At 42.3% G+C, this 25665-nt stretch overlaps 1 protein-coding gene across 1 annotated transcript in view; it reads right to left on the bottom strand.

Annotated features, from left to right (window-relative positions):
- Nucleotides 1-238: 238 nt before the first annotated feature.
- Nucleotides 239-25665, bottom strand: part of LOC116333530 — a 29512-nt gene continuing 4085 nt past the window's right edge. The window contains exons 2-13 of the mRNA XM_039610435.1: nucleotides 7820-7899; nucleotides 7630-7730; nucleotides 7338-7460; nucleotides 7142-7250; nucleotides 4670-4733; nucleotides 3564-3604; nucleotides 3266-3450; nucleotides 3080-3163; nucleotides 2747-2979; nucleotides 2191-2295; nucleotides 2068-2112; nucleotides 239-1917 (exon numbers count right to left, since the gene is read on the bottom strand). Coding sequence (XP_039466369.1) covers nucleotides 2082-2112; nucleotides 2191-2295; nucleotides 2747-2979; nucleotides 3080-3163; nucleotides 3266-3450; nucleotides 3564-3604; nucleotides 4670-4733; nucleotides 7142-7250; nucleotides 7338-7460; nucleotides 7630-7730; nucleotides 7820-7895 — 1152 coding nt within the window. The 5' untranslated portion in view covers nucleotides 7896-7899 and the 3' untranslated portion in view covers nucleotides 239-1917; nucleotides 2068-2081. The remainder of the gene's footprint in view (nucleotides 1918-2067; nucleotides 2113-2190; nucleotides 2296-2746; nucleotides 2980-3079; nucleotides 3164-3265; nucleotides 3451-3563; nucleotides 3605-4669; nucleotides 4734-7141; nucleotides 7251-7337; nucleotides 7461-7629; nucleotides 7731-7819; nucleotides 7900-25665) is intronic.

Genomic DNA, 25665 nt, shown 5'->3' with positions numbered 1-25665 from the left:
CTCAGGCCTCTAGGTCATGGTAATGTTGGGTAGCAAATTTTGAAGCCAATATGATAACCTTATCATGCCAACGATGTGGAGGTCCAGCTTTTCAGATACAATTAAAGTCAAATCACCAAAAAAAAAGATCCTCTGGAAAAGAGTAGAATTCTTCAAACAGAGTTTATTAAATAGTGTCATATGCATGCCAAAAACAGTATAATACAGCAAGACACACATAGCAAGCAAGTACAGTGAACCCTGGAGTACAGAGCCTTTAAGCACAAACAGCAGAGACACACAAAATGACAGACAGGAAAAAAAACTGGTCGGGGCATATCTGACCCTCCTTTCATAGGAGTCCACAACTCCTCCTCCAGCTGCCGGCTTTTCATTCCTTGCTTTTTACTTGGGCCGTATTAATTTTAAACTAATAAGTATTTTCTTAAATCAATATTATCCCAGTTATCGATGTAATGCGTTGGCAATATTTTTCCCAATAAGTTGTCAATCCTACTTGCACTTTGTTCCTTTTTTAATCTCCAACATATATGTTGCACAACTTTCTGAGCACTATTCCCAGCATCCATCATTTATAATTGCGTTCCTTTGTCAGTTTTATGGCCAAAGTAAGTCCAGAAGTTAACAGTTAAACATCCTGACACTTTTGTCAGGTTTTGTTGCCAGCAGTAGGCGACTACATTTGATAAGGAAAGATTTTTCTCGACATTGGGCACCTGAGGCTAGAAAACAAAATGCCAGGTGTATCCTCAGTGGCGCCAGACTTTTTTCTTTTTTTTTTTTTACCATATGTGCTATAGAAGGGCTGTTCACAATGTGGGACAATGAAGATGAGCAGAGAAAGAGGGTCCTGGGCACACTTAGCAGTGCCAAGTTGAATTAACCCTGTTTGGTCTTGTCACCCTTGGCCATAACACGATCAAAGGTTACTTATTGACCCTAATTACTATATTTCAAACAGTACTGATCAACACGTGCTCATAAAACAAGTGGCACAAACCTCGTTAATATAACTGAAGATAATATTGGACCTAAATATGTGGGTCTTGTGATTTGAACATGTAGGTTAGATGCTTAACACAGTTATTCCATTATATAAAAAAGTCCAGTATAGGTATATATATTGTATATATGATGTCATAAATATGTCATAATAAATCCACAACAGTAATCCAAACAGCTTGTAAAGAATACTGACTGGACTTCTTTGAGTTTCTTGAACGTCACCTCAGAGATGAAACGTGGAACAAAGAAGTGTTACGTCCCCTGGCTAGTCTAGGGGGTTGAAGGGACGAACATAAAGGTGGATAGTGAAGGAGGAGCCAAGATGGTAAGTGTAGAAGGTTTATTTAATGCTGGTGATGAGATTTGGGTTCAGACTGAGGTATAACGTCAGGGAGAGCCAAGGCCAACATAACAAACAAAACATCCCTGATGTGGAAATAAAAGAAACTTACCTAACTCCAAGGAAACAAAATATACAACCTATAACCATAACCTACCTAACAACACATAAACAGGAGAAAACAGGGTGTCAAAGCAAAAGGCAGCTCTCCCCTACAAGCAGTCTGAACATGAAAACAACAATGCTCATACAAGTTACAAAGGCATGCAAGCCTGCACAGGTATGGCAACCAAAATGGCCAGAGGGCACAGAAGCACAGCTCCACAGGCCTTAAGTAGTGCTCTGCTGATTAACAATTAGCTGGGCCCTGAGCAGCATCCAATCAGGGCAGAGGAGGTGGAGCCTAGATAAAACAAACAGTTAGTAGGGAGAAGAGACATCCTCCTGGGGGATGTAACAGAAGTCCAGTTGCTTTTCTTTCCAAGCTCCTCAGAACACAGCGATTGTTTTATCAAGCTTTCTTGATTGAAGAGCGTTAAAGTTGTTTCCTTCATCCCAGAAATTATGTTTGTCTGCAGGCAAAAAAACAAAAAAAACCCAAACATGCACTTGATCGTAAAACTGCTGAAAACGGAAAGACTGAACTGAGTTTTGAAACCAAACAAGAACAATCATGGTAATTCATTTCACAGTTTGCAGACTCTACAGTGAAGCTGACCCACCTTGCTTTACTCCTTCATTGTTTGCCTTCTTCAGATGAACAGACCCTGCAGCAGAGACACACACATTAAAAACTGAACTCCAGGCAACAGAAAACCAAGAGAGGCACACTGATATGTTCTTACAGAGCCTTGTAGAAAGCCTTCTGGGCCATCATGTGCTCTCTGAAGATATTGATGGCTTTAAATACATCCATATGATCCTGATTCTCCTTTATCACCTTTTTGTACCTGTGTCACAGAGAGAGAGAGAGAGAGTAAAACAATAGCTTTTTCTTGTCATCACAAGAAGAAAAGCAAAACACAAAAGCTGAAAAGTTGAAGAGCAGAGATGGTACACTAAAAAAAGAAAACATCGAATATATATTAAAAGCTCAAGTTTTTACATTTTATAGAAGCGAAAGATGGGTGAAGATAACAAAATTCCCATTTTAATAATGATAATACAATATGATGTCAGCACATTGTGTTAAAAACATCAAAGTTTAGTACAGCCCTTGGTCTTCGGTGTAGGAGAGTGGTATTGTTTTATGATCGGTTGAGTTGCTTTGTGATTCCTTTTTTTCTTATTTTCCACCCCCATTTATTTCATATCTTTGTTGGTCTCTTTTTCTGTCTTATGTTGGTTGTTGTTTCGTTTCGTGTCCTTCTGATCATTTGTGTGGAAATAGTGATGATCTACCTGTTTATCCAGGTGACCTCATTCAGACTGTCTTTGGTCCACTCCTGGTAGAAGCTGTTAGTCATGGACCTGGACATCAGCGGCTCTTCAAGCAGTTCTTGAGCCAGGAAGTAACGTAGACATGGCCGGGCCGACAGAGCCACTAACCAATAAACTGGCTCCTCCAAAACCACAGAGTGGTACAGCTGGAGAGGATAATGGAGCCACTGTGGGGGAGGTGAAGCCAGGAGTCTCTGAAGGACAGGACAAAGTGAATCACACTTTTAATTTCATTAAACTGTTTTGTTCCAGATACATGTTTTTGTTTTGACTGCTGCAGGAAAATGGTTTCACCAGCTTTGTGCTGCTGTAGAGTTTAAGTGTGTCCAGCAGCAGTGGCCTTATGTCGTCAGTCTCCTCTACATTACGAATCAGGACCTGCAAGAAAAACCAAGAAAGGAGCCAAAGTCTAAAAGTCTATGAAAAGAGCTGGTCTGGAAAAAGGCTGTGAGAATTGGGATAAGCGTGATGACCTCGTACCTCCAGAGTGCTTCTGACTCGGGTCAAATACAGCGCCTCCTGCTGCATGAAGCTGGAGTAGCACTGCTCTGTCACATGACCAGACCGCAGCTCTCTGAGGAAGGAGGACGAGCGGAGGATCTCCTCTGCTAGTGCATCACTTTTGCTCCAAAGGACATCAAACAAATCCACGCCGGGGACAATACCTGAGTGTGTGGGCGGGACACTAGTGAACATACCTCTAAAGCTGCAGTTCCTCTAAGGGCCATGAACACACAGGTGTGTATGAATGAGCTCAGTAGTGTTGTTAAAGTCTCACCTGGTTCAGGCTGCTCCTCGGTGCTCTCGATGACATCAGAGCTGAAGATAAACAGGAGATCACCGTGAAGCAAATTTATAACAGTCTCATTAAACAAAAAACAAAAAGGAGCCCATCCCAGCATCCACAGGGAGAGACAGGTCACCACTCTGTCAATCAATTTTACATCTTTTTGATGATTTTATATCACTTCATGATTGTTTTCTGTCTTATTTTGGTTGTTTCTCATCTCCTTACAATCATTTGTGTCTCACTGCGGTCACTTTTGGTGCCTTTTGTATCCCTTTAACTTATTTCTGTCACTTTTTGATGGTTTTCTGTCACTTTTGATCATTTCACATCTTCTTTTGGTAACTTTGTAGCTCCGTTTCACCTTTTTATAATGTCATATCTACTTTTAGTTGTTTTCTGTGTCATTGCGGTTATTTTACATCATGCATTGTCTCTTATAGTGGTTGTTTTGTGCACATGGTTTAGGATGTTTTGATTGACTTTAGTTCTTTTTAGAGTGTTCCACCTCTATTTGGTGCTTTTTTTGTCACTTCTGGTCATTTTGCATTTCCTTAACTTTGTAGTTTTGTTTGATTTATTTGACAGTGTTTTTGCAGAATTCAGTTTTAAATACCTCTTCATGATTGTTTATGTGATTGTTATCATTTTTTGGTGTGATTTTATTCATTGTTTTACATTTTTTGCTCTTATGAGTTTCTTTCTATGATGGTAAGTGTACATTTAGGTGACAATTTGAAACAAAGTGGCACATATTTCAGTACAGCTCTCTGGCACTCTGCATTATTTTTGAGTTTCACTCTTTTGTTCTTTCGTTGTTTCTATTTCATACAAGTGACACCTGTTCTTGTCTCTGTACTTAAAGATCACAGCTTTTATTTCCTGTGTTTTGTGGACTTTAATGCCACTGAGGTCCAGTGGAAGGTCAATTTAAAGGTACTTTTTGTAATTACACAAAAAGTAGAGCACTGCCCTACTTCAACTCCTGTTGGTGTCTCTTCACATTATGTTAACAGTTAATTTAATACATTTGGTTTTAAAGGTGTTAAACACAGAATTTTAATGTGAATAGTTTTAGAAACCTGATTCTTGCCTACCTGGCTTTCATGGAGCATATGTAGAACTTGAGCTCTTCACATGGGGAGCTGTGCAGTTCTCCACCTGAACCAGAAGCAACACAAGAAACTTTTTAATTTTTTTCACTTTAACTTTCTCAAAAAACACAATAAATGACCCAGCAACCATTTCAGAAGCAGCAACATTCTGGGGTTTGTGGGGGATGCCAAAACTTGGCTGGTGAATTTGATGTGTCGGTCCACCGAGTTAATGTGATCCGTGAATTGTGGTACGTCCTGAGATTTGATTTTCACCCAGGTGTCATCCACATACCTGAACCAATGACTTGGTGGTGTTCCAGGGTAGGATAGCAAATCCCTCTTTTCCACTTCTTCTATATACAAATTGGCCACGATGGGTGAAACTGGGGAACCCATGGCACACCCATGTTTCTGCCTGTAGAACTGACCCTTGTATGTGAAATAGGTGGAATTAAGACACAGTTCCAAAAGCTGAGAGTGGTCCTGTTGCTGAGGTTGGAGTCATCCTGTAGTCTCTTACGAACTACCTCCAACGCTTTCGTGACTGGGATGCAAGTGAAGAGCGATGTAACATCGTACGAGACCATGGTTTCATCTGCCTCCATAATGACATCCCTCACCTTTTCAACAAAGTCCAAAGTGTTTTGGATGTGGTGTTCATAGCTGCCCACCAGCGGGTTGAGGATCGTGGGTGTTGAACAATGGTCATGAAATTTCCATAATTATGATGAAGGAACTGACCTCCCAGCCCACTGTTGCTTCAGTGGTGCTAGCTGCACATCCACCCAATGTATATACTATATATATATATCTATATTTATAATGTTATTCCCCCCCCCCTTTTTTTGCACATGTCGAGGAGCGTGTCAGGATACATTTCACTGTGTGTTATACTTGTATAACTATGCATGTGACAAATAAAGAACCTTGATGTACTGTTTATAAGGTTGGTTAAACCTGCAGTCAGCTGAGACTGAAGAAGTCACTTGAATGAGTGACGAAACGTTTCTCCCACTGAAATCGCAACGTCCAGATGAACAGAATCAACTTTTGTGAACATACTACTCAGTTAAAGAGCTGGTTAAACTGGTTAGGCTGGTTAGGCTGCAGCATGGTGGGGAAGATTACTGCACTGTGGTCAGTGTTGGGGAGTAACGGAATACATGTACCGCCGTTACGTATTTAGAATACAAAATATGAGTAACTGTATTCCGTTACAGTTACCGTTTAAAAAGGTGGTATTCAGAATACAGTTACTTTGGTGAAATAAATGGATTACACGGCGGTACTTCCCTGTTTCATATTGTCGCAGGTCAGGACTGTTTGGGTTTGTTTGACAGCTACGTTCTGTTGTTCCAGGCGGCAGCGTTACGGTTGCCATGGTTACAGGGTGACGCGCTCTCTATCTGCTTGTTTCCTGGGTGAGAGAGCGCTTTTTTGTTGTTGTTGTTGTGCTAAGCTAAAAGGCAGAATGCTACAGGCATGGCCCTAAAGAATGTAGCCTCATGGGCAGTGTAGTCCGTGCTGCAGGGAGAATGGACTACCATACACGTTATGTGTCTGTGAGCGAGGGAGGGAGAGAAAGGAAAAGTCCGAGCTGTTACGGAGCAAAAACGGGAGCTGGAAGCATGTAAATATAATAATAACCACTGCAGCCAAGAAGAGTGCCTGACGAGCCCAGTTGTAAGTAAGCTATTAAGACTCAACTGTACACTGTGTTCGTGTTTTCCTCCGGAAAAAATAAGTTCCGTTGGAGCAGCCTTTCAACGCCTCTCTCTGTCTCTGGCAAGCAAAGTTGACCCAGACAACAAAGTAAAGCTATTTTTCGGCTACCAGCCCGACACGAACCCGACGTATTAGCCCGAGGTCCCTTTACTACGGTTCGGAGCCGCGGACCTTCAGTATCAGTAATAAATCACAGCAATAGGACATTCATGTAGTTGTAAACAGCACGATAATATATTAAGTAATCCAAAGTATTCAGAATACGTTACTCTCATTGAGTAACGTAACGGAATACGTTACAGAATACATTTTGGGGCATGTATTCAGTATTCTGTAATGGAATACATTTTAAAAGTAACCTTCCCAACACTGACTGTGGTGCCCGTGGCTATGGTTCTCATGGTCAGTGTAACGGCATAATAGCCATTAATTTTAATTTAGGATTAGCAGCACAGGAACAAACAAAGAAAGTAATTGTTCTGGAGCTCACAATAGAAATTACTGTAACTTATTTCCAAGCAGTTCTTTTCCTCAGGGTTTCCACACGCACTAAATCACATTGACAGTATTAATTTTCTGTTTAGCTGTGGCGGCAACACCAAACAGAGCTGGTGTTTGATCAGTTAGCTCTCTTCGTTCCTTCTGTTAAAAAAAAAAGGAGTGTCTGTGTTTTTTTGGGGGTTTTTTTTCCCGCCTGCAACATACAACAATTCATCTCTGTAATGAATCCATGTTCTGGTTAACTACCATTAGGTGTCATTTCCAAACAAGCCCCAACCACTCCTGCTGTTTTCGGGCCACTGATCCAGCTGCTGATCCTGAAGGGTGTGTCATCAGTCCAGAACCAGGAGCCATTCTTTAAAAAGAAAAGAGAGAGGCAAATGGAGGAGATGTTTGAAATAAATGACCCAAACAGCATGTGGGAGAGATGACCATCGCTAACCTGTTGCTCCTGGGAACCGCCCAGCCACACAGGAGTGCTTGTGTTTGCTACCTGGGCAACAAACTGCAGATCCTCTGGCGTGTGGATGGATACAAGGTCACCCCCAGACTGAGAGCATAGAAACTGAAAGACCCAGACACATACGTTACAATTTGTTTAGAATGTAAATTTTAAACAAATTTATTTTAAAAAGGCAAATAAACATATGCAGAAGTCATGTCTGATGTATGATGTTGTTCTTTAAATGACACATGATCCCATGATGTCATGGTCTGTTTGGCAACTTATTTACAATGGCATCTCTCCAGGAGCTCCACACCGGGTAGAATGATAAACATCTCTGCCCAAACAGAAACCACCGAGGATGACACGGAAGCAAAGAACCTGTCCCTGCTGACATTATAGGGAAATACACACCTATTAAAACACACATGTGTGATATTTCTGCATTTTAATGTGAGTGCAAGTCATTATATTTCCACCTGAGGAGGACACTGAGGGGGGCAATGTAATCAGGAGGACAACTGGGAGCAGACGAGGCAGCACGTACACCATCATGGATCTGTATGACAAATACAAACAAATTTAGGACAACTTTTATATTGACTCTATTAGTCAAGAAAACGGGGGGGGGCAGGACAGAAGAATACTGAGAGACAAACATAAAAGAGACAAATGTTTAGTTTTAATCAGAATCAAAATAAGAATACTATGTTTTACTATATGGTTACGGTCGCTCCAAGACAATAAGGAAAGTAACGGATAGGACTAAATTAATAATATAATATATTATAAAGTTACAAATATATGAAGTGGCTCTAATATATACAAATATAAATATGAAGTGAAATATATGATTGACATTTTACTCTAAACTGTAAAACTTTGTCATTTTCACATTGTCATAGTGTATATATATATTCTAGTGCTGTCAATAGATTAAAAAAAATAGCTAATTAATCTCACAATTTTCTGTTATTAATCACGATTAATCGCAATTAGTTGATCAATAGACTGGCTCCAATTACATTTTTTCAACTTTATATTTTAAGATTGTAACAGACATTTATGCAATACAATGAAGTAAATGCAGAATAAACACAAAGAATGTATGCTGAAATTCAAAGAGAATTTTAATAGTTTTCATCAATCTTTAACACAGTGAAAACTCACAAAAAAACCTTTAAGGCCATCAAAAGTGACCGAACCCAGGCCTAAAGGTTAAAGTGAATACCATAACAATAAAGGGTGCACAATACTCAGTATTTAAAACACAAAAAGACCCAGAATGTTGAACATTTTTCACTTCAAAGGAGCAATCTGGCTTAGTCCTTCTTTGCACTCAGCCAGTTACTGAGGCAGACTGTTTACATTGTCTGATGACAAAGAAGCACGCTTCTTTTGAATGATGTGACCTGAGAGTGACAATAATCTCTCACAATGTCACGATCCTGGGTCTTTTGACCCAGCGTCTTGGAGTTTTAGGTCATGTTCATGTTTATGTTTAAGCCCTCTAGGTTTTCAGTTCATTTTTCATCATGCCTAGGTTGTTATAGTTCTTTGTTATTAGATTCCCCTTGTGTCTTCCAACCCCTGTTTATTCTCCCTTGCCCTTCATGTGTTTCATGTCTGTTTTGTTGTCAGGTTCATGTAGTCATGTCTGCGTTTCATTATGTTTCCTATTTTATTTTCTAAGAGGTTCTGTTTTGTTTTACTCTTTCCCTGTGGCGTTGTTATGTCCATGTTGTGTCTACTGTGCCTTTCTGTCCCATGTTTCAGGTCCCTATGTTCTGTCTCCTCGGTTGCTGTTAAGTTTGCATGTCTAGAGCTCAGTCAGTGTTTCCTGTTTTACTTTGAAGGTCCGTGTCTCATGTGAGTGATTCTAGTTTTGCTTCCCTTGTCTCGTCCAGCCTGATTACCCCCAGCTGTGCTCTCCTTCTGTGTCTAATTCCCTCGTTATCCCTCTGTGTATTTAAGCCCTGTGTTTTCTCTTTGTCAGTGTCGTAGTCTCCCTCATGGCTGTGTTTTCCTATGTGTCAGTTTAGCCATGTCCCAGTTTAGTTTAGTTTAGTTTAGTTTAGTTTAGTTTAGTTTAGTTTAGTTTAGTTTAGTTTAGTTTAGTTTAGTTTAGTTTAGTTTAGTTTAGTTTAGTTATGGTTTTCATGCCATTCTGTAATAAAGCAGCCTTTTGAGTTTAATTCCTGCGTGGTGAGTTTTGCGTTTGGGTCCTTCTCCTGTCTTTACACAGCCGAAACATGACAGAAGACTACGACCAGACAATGGACCCAGCAGCTCACAATCCCTCCGCTGAGCTCCAGGAGGACATGATCTACACGGTAGAATTTCTCTGCCAGGAGTGGTTTGTGCTGCCATTTAAGGAATACCAGGAGGAGCTAGCTCTCCGCTTACAATGGATGATCTCTGGACTCCCCTGGTTATTTGGCATGCTCCACCCTTTAATCCAGGACTTCCTTGTTTCTACTGTGCGTGTCCACCCTGAGCAGCCACTCCTGTGTGAAGAGCCGGAGGATTTTCAGCCGAGTCCGCTGGAGGATTTGCGGGCCGACTCGTCTCCTCCCTCTTCCAGGAGAAAGCGGCATTCACGCCGCCATCGCTCCACAGCAGCTGAGCAGACCACTTTTGTGAGTAAAAGTGACTGCCACATTCTGATTCAAAACCTTCTGCCATTTCATCCACGGTTAGTCATGCTGCTCCTATGAACGCTTTAGTTTTTCAACCAGCTCCTCCGAACCTTCATGATTCCGATCCTGTATCTGAGACTCTACGTGATGCTCTGCCAGTATCTCAGTCAGTTATTTTTTTTTTTCTGTGCCTCAGCTGGGAGGTGTAAATAGTAACAGAGTGCCTCCTACCATAGTTAAACTGGCTAAAAGACTTGGACTTGATGCCACTGAGCTAATGAATCAAGTTGAATTTTGTGTTCCACAGCCAGCCATGTTCAAACACACTCACCATGTTTTAGAGTCAGACCAAGTTCAACCTGCACCTCAAGTGAGTGTTTTGGGTGTGGCTTCACCCCTGGACTTTGCTGCTCACCAGTCAGCTTATTCTGAAACTGCCTTTGCAAATCTACCTACTCCTGTGACTACTCCTGAGCTCCGCTCTCTACCACCTGTCCCGGCTCCCAGGGTGAGGCCAGCCAGGCCACAGCCTACCTCCGCACCCGTACCTACTCCTCGGGTGGGAGCGGCTCATGTCCGGCGGGTGCCTGCACCCATTCCTGTGTCCGCTGAAGGCTCAGGCAAGCCTATCCTTGTGTTCTGTAGGCTCAGAGTTAGGTCAGAGTCAGGTCAGCAACCACTACCACAATCCCTACAACCTCTCATTTTTTCCATAGTTCAGTCTGTTGCTCAGTTATTAGCTTAGTCATGTGTTCCATCATCAGTTTTGTCTCCAGGTCAGGCTTCAGTTTTGTCTCCAGGTCAGGCTTTCATTAGCCCAATCATCTGCACAACCAACCGCTCAACAGTCTGCTCAGCACTCCGCGGCTCCCACGCCGCCGCCTGTTCCTGCTGGAGGCCCAGAGGAGCCCGTCCAGCCACCACCTGCGGCTGCCACGCCGCCGCCGCCCGGTCCAGCTTCAGCCACGCCGCCGCCGCCCGGTCCAGCTTCAGCCACGCCGCCGCCGCCCGGTCCAGCTTCAGCCACGCCGCCGCCGCCCGGTCCAGCTTCAGCCACGCCGCCGCCGCCCGGTCCAGCTTCAGCCACGCCGCCGCCGCCCGGTCCTGCGGTTGCCAAGCCGCCGCGTCGTCCACGTCCGGCTCAGCCTGCTAAACATCGTCCATGCCTGGTTTGGCGTCAGCAGCCACCTTCCAGGCCGCTGACTGGACTTCTTCGCCGGCACGGCCGGCCTCCTAACCTGCTTCATTGCCACCGCTGGCTTCGAGGTCTGCCGCCGGAACTGCTTCCACGCCGCCGTCGGCCGCCAGCTGTCAGGCGGCTTGCCTGACGGTCTTCGTGCCTGTCCACGTCGCCACCGCTGGCTCCGCTGTCGGCCCCCTGAGCTGTTCAGTCATGGACTGTTGAGCCATCGGCCCCCTGGTCGACCCCCTGAACTGTATAATCTCCTGTGCAGTCGTCCTCCGGGTCGGCCTCCTGAACTAATAAGCCATGGACTGTTATGCCGTCACCCTCTGGGTCGTCCTCCTGAGTGGTGCTTTTGGACTGTTTCCTGAGCTTCAGTGCTTTTCATAGACTTTTGTTTTGCACTATTTCGTGAGCTCCGGGTTTTTGGGGATTTTGTTGTTTTTTTTGAACTTTTGCTCTGCCTTTGGTCGGTCTCAGGCCCTCCGTCCTGGACCCCCACCGCCCACCCCGGGTGGGTTGTTTTTCATTTTCATTTGTTTTTCATTTTGTTTTTCCTGGTTTAGGGCGTCTGGAATCCGCCCTTGAGGGTGTCTACTGTGCCTTTCTGTCCCATGTTTCAGGTCCCTATGTTCTGTCTCCTCGATCGATCGATCAACTGTAGACCAGACAACAAACGACGGAGGCCCAGAAAAGTGCAATCAAACGATGAGTTTATTGACAACGGAGAACAACCATCAGCATATGGCCTGTTTTGCTCTGACAAAAATACACTGAGTTCTGGTTTTATAGCATAGAGGATCACACCCCCACATACACGTCAATACAGGTCAAAAATACATTATGTCCAGTCATTGTTTACAGACAAGGGTACATCTTGTACATCTTAATAACTATAAACAGACATATAACTTCTCTTTTTGATAACACCTTCCTTTTAAGGTAATAACTTCGAGCTTCAGGGCCTCTAAGGGCTAATAATGGACCCTCGTCCTCAATCACTAAGTAGACTGAATTGGCGCAGGTCTCAAATAAGAAGCAGAAGACACTTGGGCCTTCGCTCAGGCCTGCTACTAGATTTATGTGTATTGTAAGCATGCATGCGATTAACCTGCTATGTTCTCATCTTCCTTCAACATGTATCACCTGGACACTCTCACCAGTGAAGCTTAAAACCCTCTTGGATAGAACATCAACTCTAAACAAGCACAGTTATGCATTGTGTATAAAATAAACTCAACCTGTGAATAAAATGAATGTGATGACAAACATGTTCAATGCAATATGAACCCTGTAAACAATATTACTGATAAAATAATACTGTAGAACATGTTATTAATGCATTTATCATAAGGCAGAGTATATGGCAGCAATAAAAGAATCTCTAAATCCCAACATTCCCTCTTTTGACATTCCATCAAGGAATGTCACCATACCTCATGTTGTATCACTCCCTGCCCCACTCTAGGGGTTCTAAGTTCATCTGATAGATGACCTCAACCCAGCCAGGGTTAGGAACCCTCGCCATTACTTTTACCAACAATCCTCTGACACAAGGAATGATACAACAACTAGCGATGACCAGTATTCCCAAAAGTACAGTCAAAGAAAACATCACTGACATAGCCACACCTTTCCATTGTCCAAACACAGATGTCATCCAGTACGCCAGCAGATTTTCGATACCTGAGTGTTCATGCATAGTTTTAGACAAAGTTTTCAAGCCCTCCAGAGCTCGGGTTACTGAGCCATCTGGGGCAGTATTATTAGGGATAAAAGTGCAGCACATGTCTCCGAATATGGCGCACACGCCTCCCTTCTCATGTTAAGGGCCATTCGATTTCCCATCAGCAAACTCGGACCCAGTTGTTCCGCGAACCCCATCATGGCATCCCTGGTTAGGTTAGAGAGTCTCAGCAGATTGCAATGAAAATAGTTACTTTCAAATTCTACCACTATCAGATTTACCAGCTTGTACTCATCTGGAACTCCCCTGGGCACTCCAATAGAGTCTATCCAGGTCGGAGAGTTTAACCCAGGGTCATATGCATGTGTATCCTGGGTCCCTCTTTTGGCCAAAATATGTCTCTTACCTCTGGCGGCTAAGGTACGTGTGTTGTGTTGTGGAATAGCCTTTACCTGCCTAACTGAAGCACAGGCAACACAGTCAGATACATGTTGTTCTCTAACATTTTGAGCCACCCAATCAAGCCAGAGGTTACTGTCCTTGAAACCGGTGGCACGCTTTATCAAATCCTTAGGCTTCAGTCTAGAGTAATCTGTCGTCAGAAGTAATCTCTCTTTTGGTTCCTGTTCCTTTTGAGCTACTGTTCCCGAAGTTACCATCTGATCAGTCAGAATGGTGATTAAGCTTTCTGCGAGCGGCTTAGACTTTGCATCAACTAAATTTACCCTAAGCATATCATGGGGTGATTGCAGACCCATACATCATATGCTCTCCAGCTACTACTACCTCCTGTACACTTAATGACGTCACACAAATCAAACATGAATGAGCTGGTAGACCCTTTAACATAATTCAACTCTATGCCATTATTCATGCTGAGACACTCATCACCTTTACCTGACACCTCGCGCTTTTGTCGTTTTTACCGATCCCGTTTTGGCAAGTACAGTCTCAGGAAGTGCTGGGCTGGACTGGCCTCCGTGTTCAGACAAGTGGTCCGGAGTGCCCTGCAAAATATAGACAATAAACAACACAGCCATCATTAATATCCTTGCATACAATAAACATGTAGTTGTAAGGAACATTCTAATCAGTTTTCTCATTACGTGTCTCTGATTCGTGTGTTTGCATCATGTTATATAAACTTTATATCCTGGAATGAAACTCCCTGCTTTTGTGGAGTCCTCAACTTGTCACCGCTCCTTTCTGCTAGCGTGGCGACCTTCTGCGCTGCTCCTCTTCTCTCTCTCGGCCTCCCAGGTAGACTACTGGTTGGCCCGTTGCACAGGTGAGAGGATTTATTTTGCCTCTGCTCGTTACCACCTGTGTTGGGTGTAGAGGGTTTTCCTCTACCAACCTCTCATGTGCTGGTACACACTGCGACCAATGATACCAGGTATCGCCTTTCCCTTTCAGTTGAACTGCTGTAGTTGTTCTGGCAACGACCTCATAAGGACCAGTCCAGCGTGGCTCCTTCCACTGCTGGAGTTCCTCGTGGGCTCAAATTCAGTTCCTTGCTTGCAGACTATAGCATAGCCTGCTTTCGATCCTTCTTCATCACGATGACAGCAGCCATCTATGAACCAATCCTCAGCTCCAGGGATAGGTTCTGCTTGTAAATCTTCCCTAACTTTCCCTTCAACTTCTGCTTTCTTAGTACAATCATGAGGTTCTCCTGATTGATTCCTTCATGTGTAAATGTCAGATTTGGAGCATCTAAAACTTTACTCAGTCTCTGTTGTGCTAATGATGTCATAGTGAACGCCTGCGAGTTCACCTATGCCACCACACTATGTGTAGTCAGAACTTTTGGTGGGTGTTCTCTCACTACATGTGCTGTTTTCCATATTGTTTTGGCAACCCCTGCTGCATGCTGTGCGCATGTAGGGTGCCTTGCTTCTGTTGGACTCCACCTTATGCTGACATACATAAGTACCTGTCTTTCTTTATTCAATCATCTTCCGGGGGTGAGAGACCTCTGCACAGCTCAGACGCCAGTTGCAAGAGCTCTCTAACATTAGAATCATCAGCTGTGACCTATATGGTGTTATTTCGGTACTTTACACGTCACACAGGCTTGAACGTTGTTTATATGGGGAGTTCCTCTTTTTTGTGTCTATATCTATTAATATGCCTTGTGCACTAAAACTTCCTGTTTTTCAGTCTGGCTGAGCACTTGTTTGTAAGTCAAAGGTAGCCTTGCTCTACAAGCCTTCATTATTAGAGTACACATTAAAAATATTTCTTTTATTCCTAACACCAGTCCCCCTTTTTCATTTCTCACTTGAGAAATGAACTAATTCCTAATTTATTACATTAAGTTTACTTCAATACAATTCAATTGAATTTTATTTATATAGCGCTAAATCACAACAAAAGTTACCTCAAGGCGCTTCATAGATACAGAGAAAAACCCAACAATCTTGTGACCCCCTATGAGCAAGCACTTTGGCAACAGTGGGAAGGAAAAACTCCCTTTTAACAGGAAGAAACCTCCGCCAGAACCACGCTCAGGTACAGGCAGCCATCTGCTGCGACCGCTTGGCGTGAGCTAACAGAGGCTTTGAAGAGAGAGACCTAATATTTAATAATCCATATTTCACTGTTTTATTCTTCGGTTCAGATGTGGATTCTGTATTGTTCTTGCTTTGTTACTATTAATGTTTAATTTGTTTTATTGCTAGATTTGGTTTGTTGCTGTCTGTTTGGGAGCTGACATAGTCTCTATGGATAAGGGTTTTTTGCGGGGTAGCATCAGGAGAGAAGCTCCAGAGAGGCATGTTCCCTGTTAAAGCTAAAATATAACAAAAGAAATTATGCTAAACAAACAAAACCTTTCAATTCCCCAACCCTATCTGTCTCCTCAACGGGTTGTATGTTTTCAATGTTTAAAATAAATCAAACAAATAACTTAAGCTGTGTGACAGCACCTTGCGTTTACGCCAGGCTGTGAGCTGCCCTAAATCTACTTGCTACACCCCCTTTTCACCTAGTTTAATTTTTTCAATCCTAATTTAAACTATTCCTGACTTCCCTCAGTGCACACTGTAAAGTGTAAACGATACAATTAGCTTTCTCCTGGTAAAAGGTCCTACATTATTTTCTCGACCTTTGGAAACATCCTCTATCGAGTTAACCCATTTCATTTTTCAAACTTAGGCCTGATTTCTTCGCCCCCTTTAACGGGTAGCGCATATCCGGTCTGAACACTGTGTTTGGGCAATTTACGAATTGTTGCAGGATTTCTATGTTATGTAAAGTTCCTCTCATCCCTTTTATGCTTCCATTATAACCTATGTCTAACAAGCTTTTGATCTTCTTTGTTATATAAACAACTAGGTGTATTTGTGCTCTGTTCTTCTCCTTTCTCTGGTTGGTTCCGTTCGATCTCAGGCTTCCAGGATTCTTGCCACCCCTGTGGTCGCTGTGGTCCTGAACTCTTCTCCTGTAAAGGATAGAAAACAAACAGCCTCTCTCTGCTACACCTCACTAATCTACTATATTCATCTAAGGTTCCTTTAATCATTCAAAGTTGTTTCACCATATCATGTTCGGGGCTCTGTCCTCTATATTAACTTTACTTAATCTCCATGCCCTTCATGTGTGTGAGCAACACTTTTAGTTTTATTAAACACACCCAGGGTAAGATATAAACCATCACCATCTAAGCATAGAAACAGATCAAAAGAACCACAAAACAATTTCTATATCTAAATTATCAAAAACCCCAAACGTCATAAAACGATCCTAAAACCCATTTCAAATTAAACCTTAAATCCTGTAACTCCCCCCTTTTGTGACACATCTTATGTGTTACAAACTCAAAATCCTTCACTCGAGCTTAGGAGATTAAAAGAAAAAGGTTAGTCATATCATATTAGATATTCATGCTCCGGCTCTTCAAACCTGTGTTTAAGGAATGAAATCAAATTAATCATTATGTCAAATCCTTTCTTGGCTCCATCCCCAGCCTGCATCCTTGGAACTTCCTAGAAACAAAAACCTGTATGTTAACCAGAACTTCACATTTCATACTCAGTTTTTCCCCACTTATGATCCAATCTGTGTTATAAGAAAGAAAATAACCCATCACTACAACAACAACCTCAACAATCTTAAACACAGAACATTTTGCCACAAGTTCTTCAAGGTCCTGACTCTCTCAGGTCAACTAACATCACCTCACCTGCTCAAAACACAGAAAATCTCGTTAAACACCACACAACTTGCACACCATCAACACTAAATTCTAAATTTTCTCTTCTGAAAACTTACTACACACTAAGCGAGTTGGACAACATGATAAACAGACTCCTATGCTAAACCTGCTATCTGATGTTCATGAGCTCTTTTGTATTCTAAGGTTAACGCATTTTCTATTTGTGTGTGTGATTATGTATATGTTTCTTTTCGTGGTTTTTCAGACTCCCTCACAAGGTTCCACTTAAACAGTCAATTTTTCTCTTTCGCAAATTTGATCTCCCTCCTTAAATAACAGCATTCCTTGTCCTCAGCCAGAAGTTAGAGCTTGATTTTCAGGTTCAGGGAACAATTCACCCTGAAAGACAGTGAGTGTCTCCCCTCTTCGGCTCATCACTCGTCATTGTTAATGACGTTTCCCCCTCTGCCCCAGCGGCTTTACCCTTGTAGTCCCATCTCCTCCAGTGAGTCCAGCTCACTTAGGGACCTAGGTTCAAGCAATCGTGACTGCGCCTTGCCTTAGGTTGTCCCAGGGTTTCGAGGTGGGATCTTACCCGTCATGGGCTGTCCAGCCTTCCATGCTTCGCCTGATATGGGGCCAAGTGGGCACGGGTTCTATGAGGGAGGAGACACACTGACTCTGGAAATCAAAGGAGTGTAAGCTGCTTTCTTCATTTCATCAGTATATTGAGCTATCACACTTCTGATTATTCCCAACATTTCACCTGTAACAATTTGTGTACATGTGTTTTCAATTCATTAATGTAAATGTTAGTTCATGTATTTATTTTCTCAGTTTTTCTTTTTCTAAAACATGTAATTAATATATTTTATTACTTTTTCTTAAGACATTCAGTCTCTAATTGCTCTGTTTTCATGCTGCAACGTCTCTCCCCAGCTATAATCAGACTTCCTGTTTGACGCACACACACCTCTCAGGCCTCCTCTATTCACACACTCTCCTATGAGTTATTATTACTTATTTATTATTTTGTACAAATCACACAGAATCATTCAAATCAAGTACTCACAACATTCACACACTTAGAAGCACTCAAAATACGCTTTCCTAAGAGTATTTTATCAAACATGCTTGCTTAGAATCAGAAAGAGCAAGTAGACAACACTCAGTGCGTCTGTCCTCTTAAAAAGAAGAGAAATAAACACATATGGGACAATTCTCCCCATCTTGGACAAAATGTGACCTTAATGTCCGTTTCTAAGTCATGTTCTTCTCTACACACGACTCTTGGCCTCCAGGGCATAAAACTTTGAGCATAATCTTTTACTTTTACCAGAACTAGTACTTTACCAGAACCCTCATACGTCCAATAAGACAGCTATATGTGCACTTCTTTCTTTGACAAAGTTGTATTTTGTATTTTCTTACTCAGCTGTATATAGTATTGGTATTCTATTTTATTCTATTCTACTTTATTTTATTGCATTCCAGTGTTTTCTAATTTCTGCTGCATAACTTTGCACTTTTGCTTTAACAAAACAAATTTCCCAGCTGTGGGACTAATAAAGGTCATCTTTATCTTTAACTAGCCCTACCCTAAATCCTGTCTCATCCACTGCTGAAATTCTAGTTCAATGAACACGTGTTACAGTTTAAAATTAAGAGAGGAAGTAACTCACACCCAAGTACTGTGTGTGTGTGTGTGTAATGTCTGTGTCCCTTTAAATGAAAAAGGTGAACACATGTGGTGAGTTTTCCTCAATTTACACAAAATATGACATGAAATATCCTTTTCTAATTCCTGTTCTTCTTTAAACACCATGAATGACCTCCAGGTCATAACCTTTGGACTTATAACTCTGATATAAGTCCACACAGCGCACCAAGCACAGAGAAAATTCAACCTCAGTGCTTCAGAATTCTCCTCAAAATTCAGAAACTGTTTCTGTCATTTATCTCCCCAAGAACTTCATCATATGGACCTCGCCGAGTCCAGTAATCTTCAGCACATGTATCTCACTGCAGCCAGTGAAGATTTAAAAACAGTTTATTGTCTCAGTTTACCCAGTATTCACTTATCAGGTGGACCGCAGCCGATCCATACATCTCAACACAATCGTGTGTCCACATTTACACAACTTATTCTTTACTTGTATCACAACACATCTAGTAATATCATCAGAATTACTTCAACATGGTAAACATTGATTTTCCTTTAAAATCAACTTACCATTAAAACTCGAGATCACAGCTGACTTGATTCTCTGAAATCCTGAGTCAGTTAAAACACCTTGCTCAACTCACGGTGTTCTTTTCTCGGACCCCTTCGTCCGAGCTCACTCTTTTACCCCGCATCTCCCCAGATTGTTACGAGATCTTCATAAACCCAAAAGTAAGCATATTATTTCCCTAATCAAAAGTGAAGCCGTTCCTTACACAGTAATTCTTCATCCAACAGCCTTTGTGTTTTGAAACTAAAAAGAGGAAGGAACAGGGCCCAATTTTAAACTGGGCATGTTGTCACTGAACAACACACACACACAGACACAGACCCAGGGCAATTCTTCCTGGATCATTTATTAACGTTCGAACAAACACAGTCCGCCTTGATTATTTTCTGGACCTCAGCAGATCCACCAAAATTCATATAAATATATCAGCCATTAACCGATTTATTTCTTTTCCTCAGACCACGCCGGATCTGTTACTTCAGCACAATAAACACTGATTTTCCTTCAAAATCAGTTTACCAAGAGCCACAAAACCATTTCTGACTCGATTTTCTGAACTTCTGTGTCACTTAAACATCCTGACAACACCAGGTGTTTTCTGTCGGACTTCCTCGTCCGAACTTAATCCTTTTACTTACAAATAAGCGTCTCCCAAAATGATCCTCTTGATCATTAGCTATTCACCGAGCCCACAACTCTCGGCAACACCACCTGACGTATGCCCACGCCGGAGCTCCTCTTTGAAGTCTCAAAGAAGTACAGGATTCTCCAATCCCGTGAGTTTGACACTTATTAAACCATAAGCTGACCAATAACTCTTATATTCTTCTCTATTCTTAAACATGCATTGGTCTCTTTTTTCTTTTTTTTTTTACCATGAAATACCATATAACCTTTTAACTCAGTACTGTCTGTTTCTCAAAGTTTCATTATCCTTGCTTCAAAGCTTCTCATTACTTCCAAGTTACTCATTCATTACTTCAACGTTTTACTTTATTCTCGAGAATTCAGTTTTACCCCTACTGCGCCAATTTAGTAGTTAAGATCATCTACTCAGCGAACAGATAATTTAGAATTCAGTCAATTTGCACAAATTTGCTTATTGAACAGGTTTGTGCGTACCTTTTAATCTTTTTAGACCGGTCCTCTGTTCGCCTCATATCAGATCCAACCTTCGGCCACATTAGTTCTCTCTGATTTAATCTAGAAACTTCACGGTCTGCCATACACAGAATCTCTTTTCCCTTTTGTTTAACAAGAGATACTCAAAAATTCTGCAAATTCTCTCCACTCAGGAGGAGGCTCACAGCTTTATTCTTACTCTGTTTCTGGTTGGATTAAAATAACTCTTATATTAGAATCACCCTGTCCAGTGATACAGTATTTCAAAATCACCAAAGGCACGCTCACAAAACAGGAAAATGCTTCAGCAGCCTTAATGGGATCCCCGTGGGCCTCTCACTGTCTATTTCCAAGCACCTATAATGAAACAACGGCACAATGAGCATGCCCTTTATCTACCCCTCATTTAATCAATGTATCTATTCTTTGTTAAAATTAAAAGGGGAAGTGACCGCACCCAAATTTTAACTGCGCACTTTTCCCCAGCAAAAAAGAACGGAAAAAGAGACTTTTACAGCCTCTCTCTCACACACAGCCTGCAGCCGGCTGGCACTTAAATCATTTCAGACAGTTTCTTACGTCACGGTTTCCAGCTGTATGAGTGGGTCCCTATACACACCGCTGCTCGTCTTTAAGAGACGTCAACAGGTCTGCAAATTCTCCAGGAATATCAACAAAAACACAGCTTTTCTTGGCCCACGGCGGGTCCACAAATTTTTCACTGACCACAGCGGGTCCACAAATCTTCGCTGACCACGGCGGGTCCACAAATGCATAGGTAATACTTTTTAATCGTCTCTCATAGCTCACAGTATTTATTCTCAGAGTTACTTCAACACAACAGACCTTAGTTTCACTTTACTGCTCGGCTGGCTTTACTGCAAAACCTCAAGCTTACGGCTGGCCTGAGTTTCTCTTAGCTCATATATCAACTCCTCGGACCTTCGTGTCCGGTATTTATCCTTTTTCTCTTATTTAAGTGTCTCCCTAACAATGATCCTCTGCGATCACCAGGGCTATATCTGAGGCCACAACTCTCAGCGGGCCCTCCCCTAGTATAATCCTAGGAAACGTCTTTCCCAGGGAGGAGTTCTCCAACTCCTTGACTTTAGACACTTTTAATCTCTTTTAATCTCTCTATTTCCTTAAAAACAACGTCTCTAGTTACTTTTAGCTCAGTACTGCTTTTTCCAAGCGACCATGAACACGACACAAATTACTTTTAGCTCAGTACTGCTTTTTCCGAGCGACCGTGAACACAATACTACTCTTAAGTTTCACTTTCGTTGCAACAAAGGTTTTCGTTTCAAACAAAACTCAAAACAGAGATCAACGGATGACCACTTGACTACATATTCTAGAATTATAATCCACTACAGCACAATTTCAGTTTAAGAGGTTTGTGCCTTACCTTTTGTGGGCCCAATAGTCAAGCGATCACCGTGGCGCCTGCCGTTCGATCACCTGATCTGGCCTCGACCTCCGCCGACAACAAACACCTGTACCTCTTACTGCTGATCTTTAGTTGCCCGCATCCTCCACCAAATGAAGCGAGATCGATCAACTGTAGACCAGACAACAAACGACGGAGGCCCAGAAAAGTGCAATCAAACGATGAGTTTATTGACAACGGAGAACAACCATCAGCATATGGCCTGTTTTGCTCTGACAAAAATACACTGAGTTCTGGTTTTATAGCATAGAGGATCACACCCCACATACACGTCAATACAGGTCAAAAATACATTATGTCCAGTCATTGTTTACAGACAAGGGTACATCTTGTACATCTTAATAACTATAAACAGACATATAACTTCTTTTTTTAACACACCTTCCTTTTAAGGTAATAACTTCAAGCTTCAGGGCCTCTAAGGGCTAATAATGGACCCTCGTCCTCAATCACTAAGTAGACTGAATTGGCGCAGGTCTCAAATAAGAAGCAGAAGACACTTGGGCCTTCGCTCAGGCCTGCTACTAGATTTATGTGTATTGTAAGCATGCATGCGATTAACCTGCTATGTTCTCATCTTCCTTCAACATGTATCACCTGGACACTCTCACCAGTGAAGCTTAAAACCCTCTTGGATAGAACATCAACTCTAAACAAGCACAGTTATGCATTGTGTATAAAATAAACTCAACCTGTGAATAAAATGAATGTGATGACAAACATGTTCAATGCAATATGAACCCTGTAAACAATATTACTGATAAAATAATACTGTAGAACATGTTATTAATGCATTTATCATAAGGCAGAGTATATGGCAGCAATAAAAGAATCTCTAAATCCCAACAGTTGCTGATAAGTTTGCATGTCTAGAGTTCAGTCAGTGTTTCCTGTTTTACTTTGAAGGTCCGTGTCTCATGTGAGTGATTCTAGTTTTGCTTCCCTTGTCTCTTCCAGCCTGATTACCCCCAGCTGTGCTCTCCTTCTGTGTCTAATTCCCTCGTTATCCCTCTGTGTATTTAAGCCCTGTGTTTTCTCTTTGTCAGTGTCGTAGTCTCCCTCATGGCTGTGTTTTCCTATGTGTCAGTTTATCCACGTCTCAGTTTAGTTTTGTTATGGTTTTCATGCCATTCTGCAATAAAGCAGCCTTTTTTGAGTTTAATTCCTGCGTGGTGAGTTTTGCGTTTGGGTCCTTCTCCTGCCTTTACACAGCCGAAACATGACACACAAGGCACTGTGGTTGCAGGGGTTGACAGGTACTTGCGTGCAATAGGTGCCAGCCTGGCATGTGCTCCTTCTCTCTTTAACCACCACTGTAGTGGACACTCTCCTATGTCAATTTTGGGCTGTGCTTTGTACAGATTCAGACAGCGATCTATAGATGTCTTCCTCTTCCTATGTATCTGAATCAGAAGAACCCAGCAAGCAGATGGACATCTTGCTCTTCTTTGGTGATGGTTCCTCTTTTGTATGAGCAGATGGTTGGTGTGCATCCGTCTCTGCCATCAGAAGGTCATGTACTGAAGCCCACACCTCTCTTTCATCTTTGGAAAGGCACTTAAGGTCCTTAAACCTGGGATCAAGGACTGTAGCGATCTTCAGCCATGTGAGATTGCTGCTGTCCCTCCGCTGAGCTAGGTCTGTCGTAAAAACCTTCTTAAACCTCAAAACAGACTGGTTCATCATGTGAGGGCTCCATAATCCTGAACAAATGACACAAGGCTGGCAACACCATGGAACAGGAGACATACCGCTCTCCCCCCCAGCAGTTCGGTCACATATCTGCAATAGAAAGATCAAGTCTGTATTTTTCTATTAATCACACAAACATAAATACCACATATGAAAATACAGAGAGGTGGAGAACATACTTGAAGACAAAACTAGAACACAAAGAGACACACAATCATGAGAAACAAAATGATTTACCTGCAAGGTTCAAGTAGTTCCTCCAGCTTTTGCAGTCTGTCAAGCTCCTGGTCAGTCAACATGGTCACCTTGCTGTTTTGCTGAGTCAGGATGGTGGTCAGCCCAGATTTGTTTCTCTGGATCCGCTTGATCATCTCTAGGGTAGAGTTCCATCTTGTTGGAACGTCCTGAACAAGCGGTTCTGTTTGATGTCCATGTGCAGCTTGCTGTGCCTTTAATTCCTGAGCGTTTGCTGGACTATGCTTAAAATGTCCAACAATCTTGCGACATTTGGCCAGAGCCCTTTCAAATGCGCTGTCATTAAGAGAAACCGTGATTGTTCTTTGCAGAATGTGGGCCATGCAGGGCATGTGTTCAAATGGAAGTAGTCTGGAGGCTGCAACCATGTTACAAGCACTGTCGGTGCCAAGCGTGGTTAGCTTGTCCTTGATTTTCCATTCGTTTGCAACACTCAAATGGTCAGCACACGCCTCAGCATAGTGTCTCTCTTCGGTTTTACTCACTGTTAGTGACTGGACCATGCAATCGTTTGCACTATCAATAAAATGCGCCGTGACCCCCAAGTAATTATCGTTGTTCACCGAAGTCCAGTGGTCTCCGGCGAGAGCGACGTTCCTTACTTGTACAAGCTTGCTGGACTGCTGAGCCCTCTGGTCCTCATACAAAGTGTGCAGTCTCGACACAATGGTTCCTCTCGGGAGCAGATTGTAACACACATCTCCTGATGCAGCGTAAATGACTTCTCTCAGTCCATCATCTTCTACTATGCTAACTGGTCAGCAGTTTTTAGCTATCCAAACAACTGTGGAATTGGTTAATTTTTCTCTCACATTTTTTGTTATTCGTCCATGAGCACCATACTCCTGAAGCGTAGACTGGCGAGGTCCCATAGAGGTGGATTCAGTTGGGTGTTTTGCTCTCATGTGATACGCCAGTGATGAACTGCTTCTGTGGTACCTGAATTCAGCTTTGCAAATTGTGCACCTTACACTCGTTTTGTCCAACAAGCCATCAGGCAACTTCTTAAAGAGAAACTTTCCACCCAAAAGTCCACCCTCCTCCATGCTTGCGTGTTTGCTAGTGTTAGCTAGATAGTAGCATGGTGTCACTTCTTCTTCTAATCATTTCTGTCAGGCCAAACGCCAGCATAGCACACTGTTGCCCCTCCTCCAGAGGTGATCATGAGTCTTAGATTACAGGAAAGTGTAAAAAAAAAAAAAAAAAAAAAAAAAATCAGCGTTAAAATTTTTTTATTTACGCGTTAAACATTTTGCATTGATCTCAACAATTAATGCGTTAATTTTGACAGCACTAATATATTCATGATGTTGTTGTCATTTGGTATCACTATGTCGATCACTACAGATGTCTTCTTCAGTTTGTCAACCACCACTACGTCCGGTTGGTTAGCCATCACCATTTTGTCCGTCTGTATCTTCCAGATCCTCGGTCATTCTCCACCACCCTAGGGGGTGTCTCCCATTTTGACCTTGGGACTTCCAGGGTATACTCGGCACAGATGTTTCTGTATACTACGCCGGCCACTTGGTTGTGGCGTTCCATGTATGCCTTGCCTGCTAGCATCTTGCACCCTGCTGTTATGTACTGGATTGTCTCAGGGGCACCTTTACACAGCTTGCAGAATAGAGCTGCTTCTCCTCCACATTGAAAGGAGGCAGCTGAGGTGGATTAGGCATCTGATAAGGATGCCTCCTGGATGAGGTGTACCAGGCATGTCCTACGGGGAGGGCCATGCTAGAAAGATTATATCTTTCAGCTGGTTTGGGACCACTTTATTTGTAAAAAATGTTTGGAATCATGTATGATTTTCATTCCACGTCTCAAGTGTACACCACTTTGTATTGGTCTTTCACGTGGAATTCCAATAAAATTGATTCATGTTTGTGGCTGTAATGTGA

Source organism: Oreochromis aureus, linkage group 3 (genome assembly GCF_013358895.1).
Source record: "Oreochromis aureus strain Israel breed Guangdong linkage group 3, ZZ_aureus, whole genome shotgun sequence".
Classification (NCBI taxonomy): domain Eukaryota; kingdom Metazoa; phylum Chordata; class Actinopteri; order Cichliformes; family Cichlidae; genus Oreochromis; species Oreochromis aureus.
This window is presented reverse-complemented; position numbering and strand designations above follow the sequence as displayed.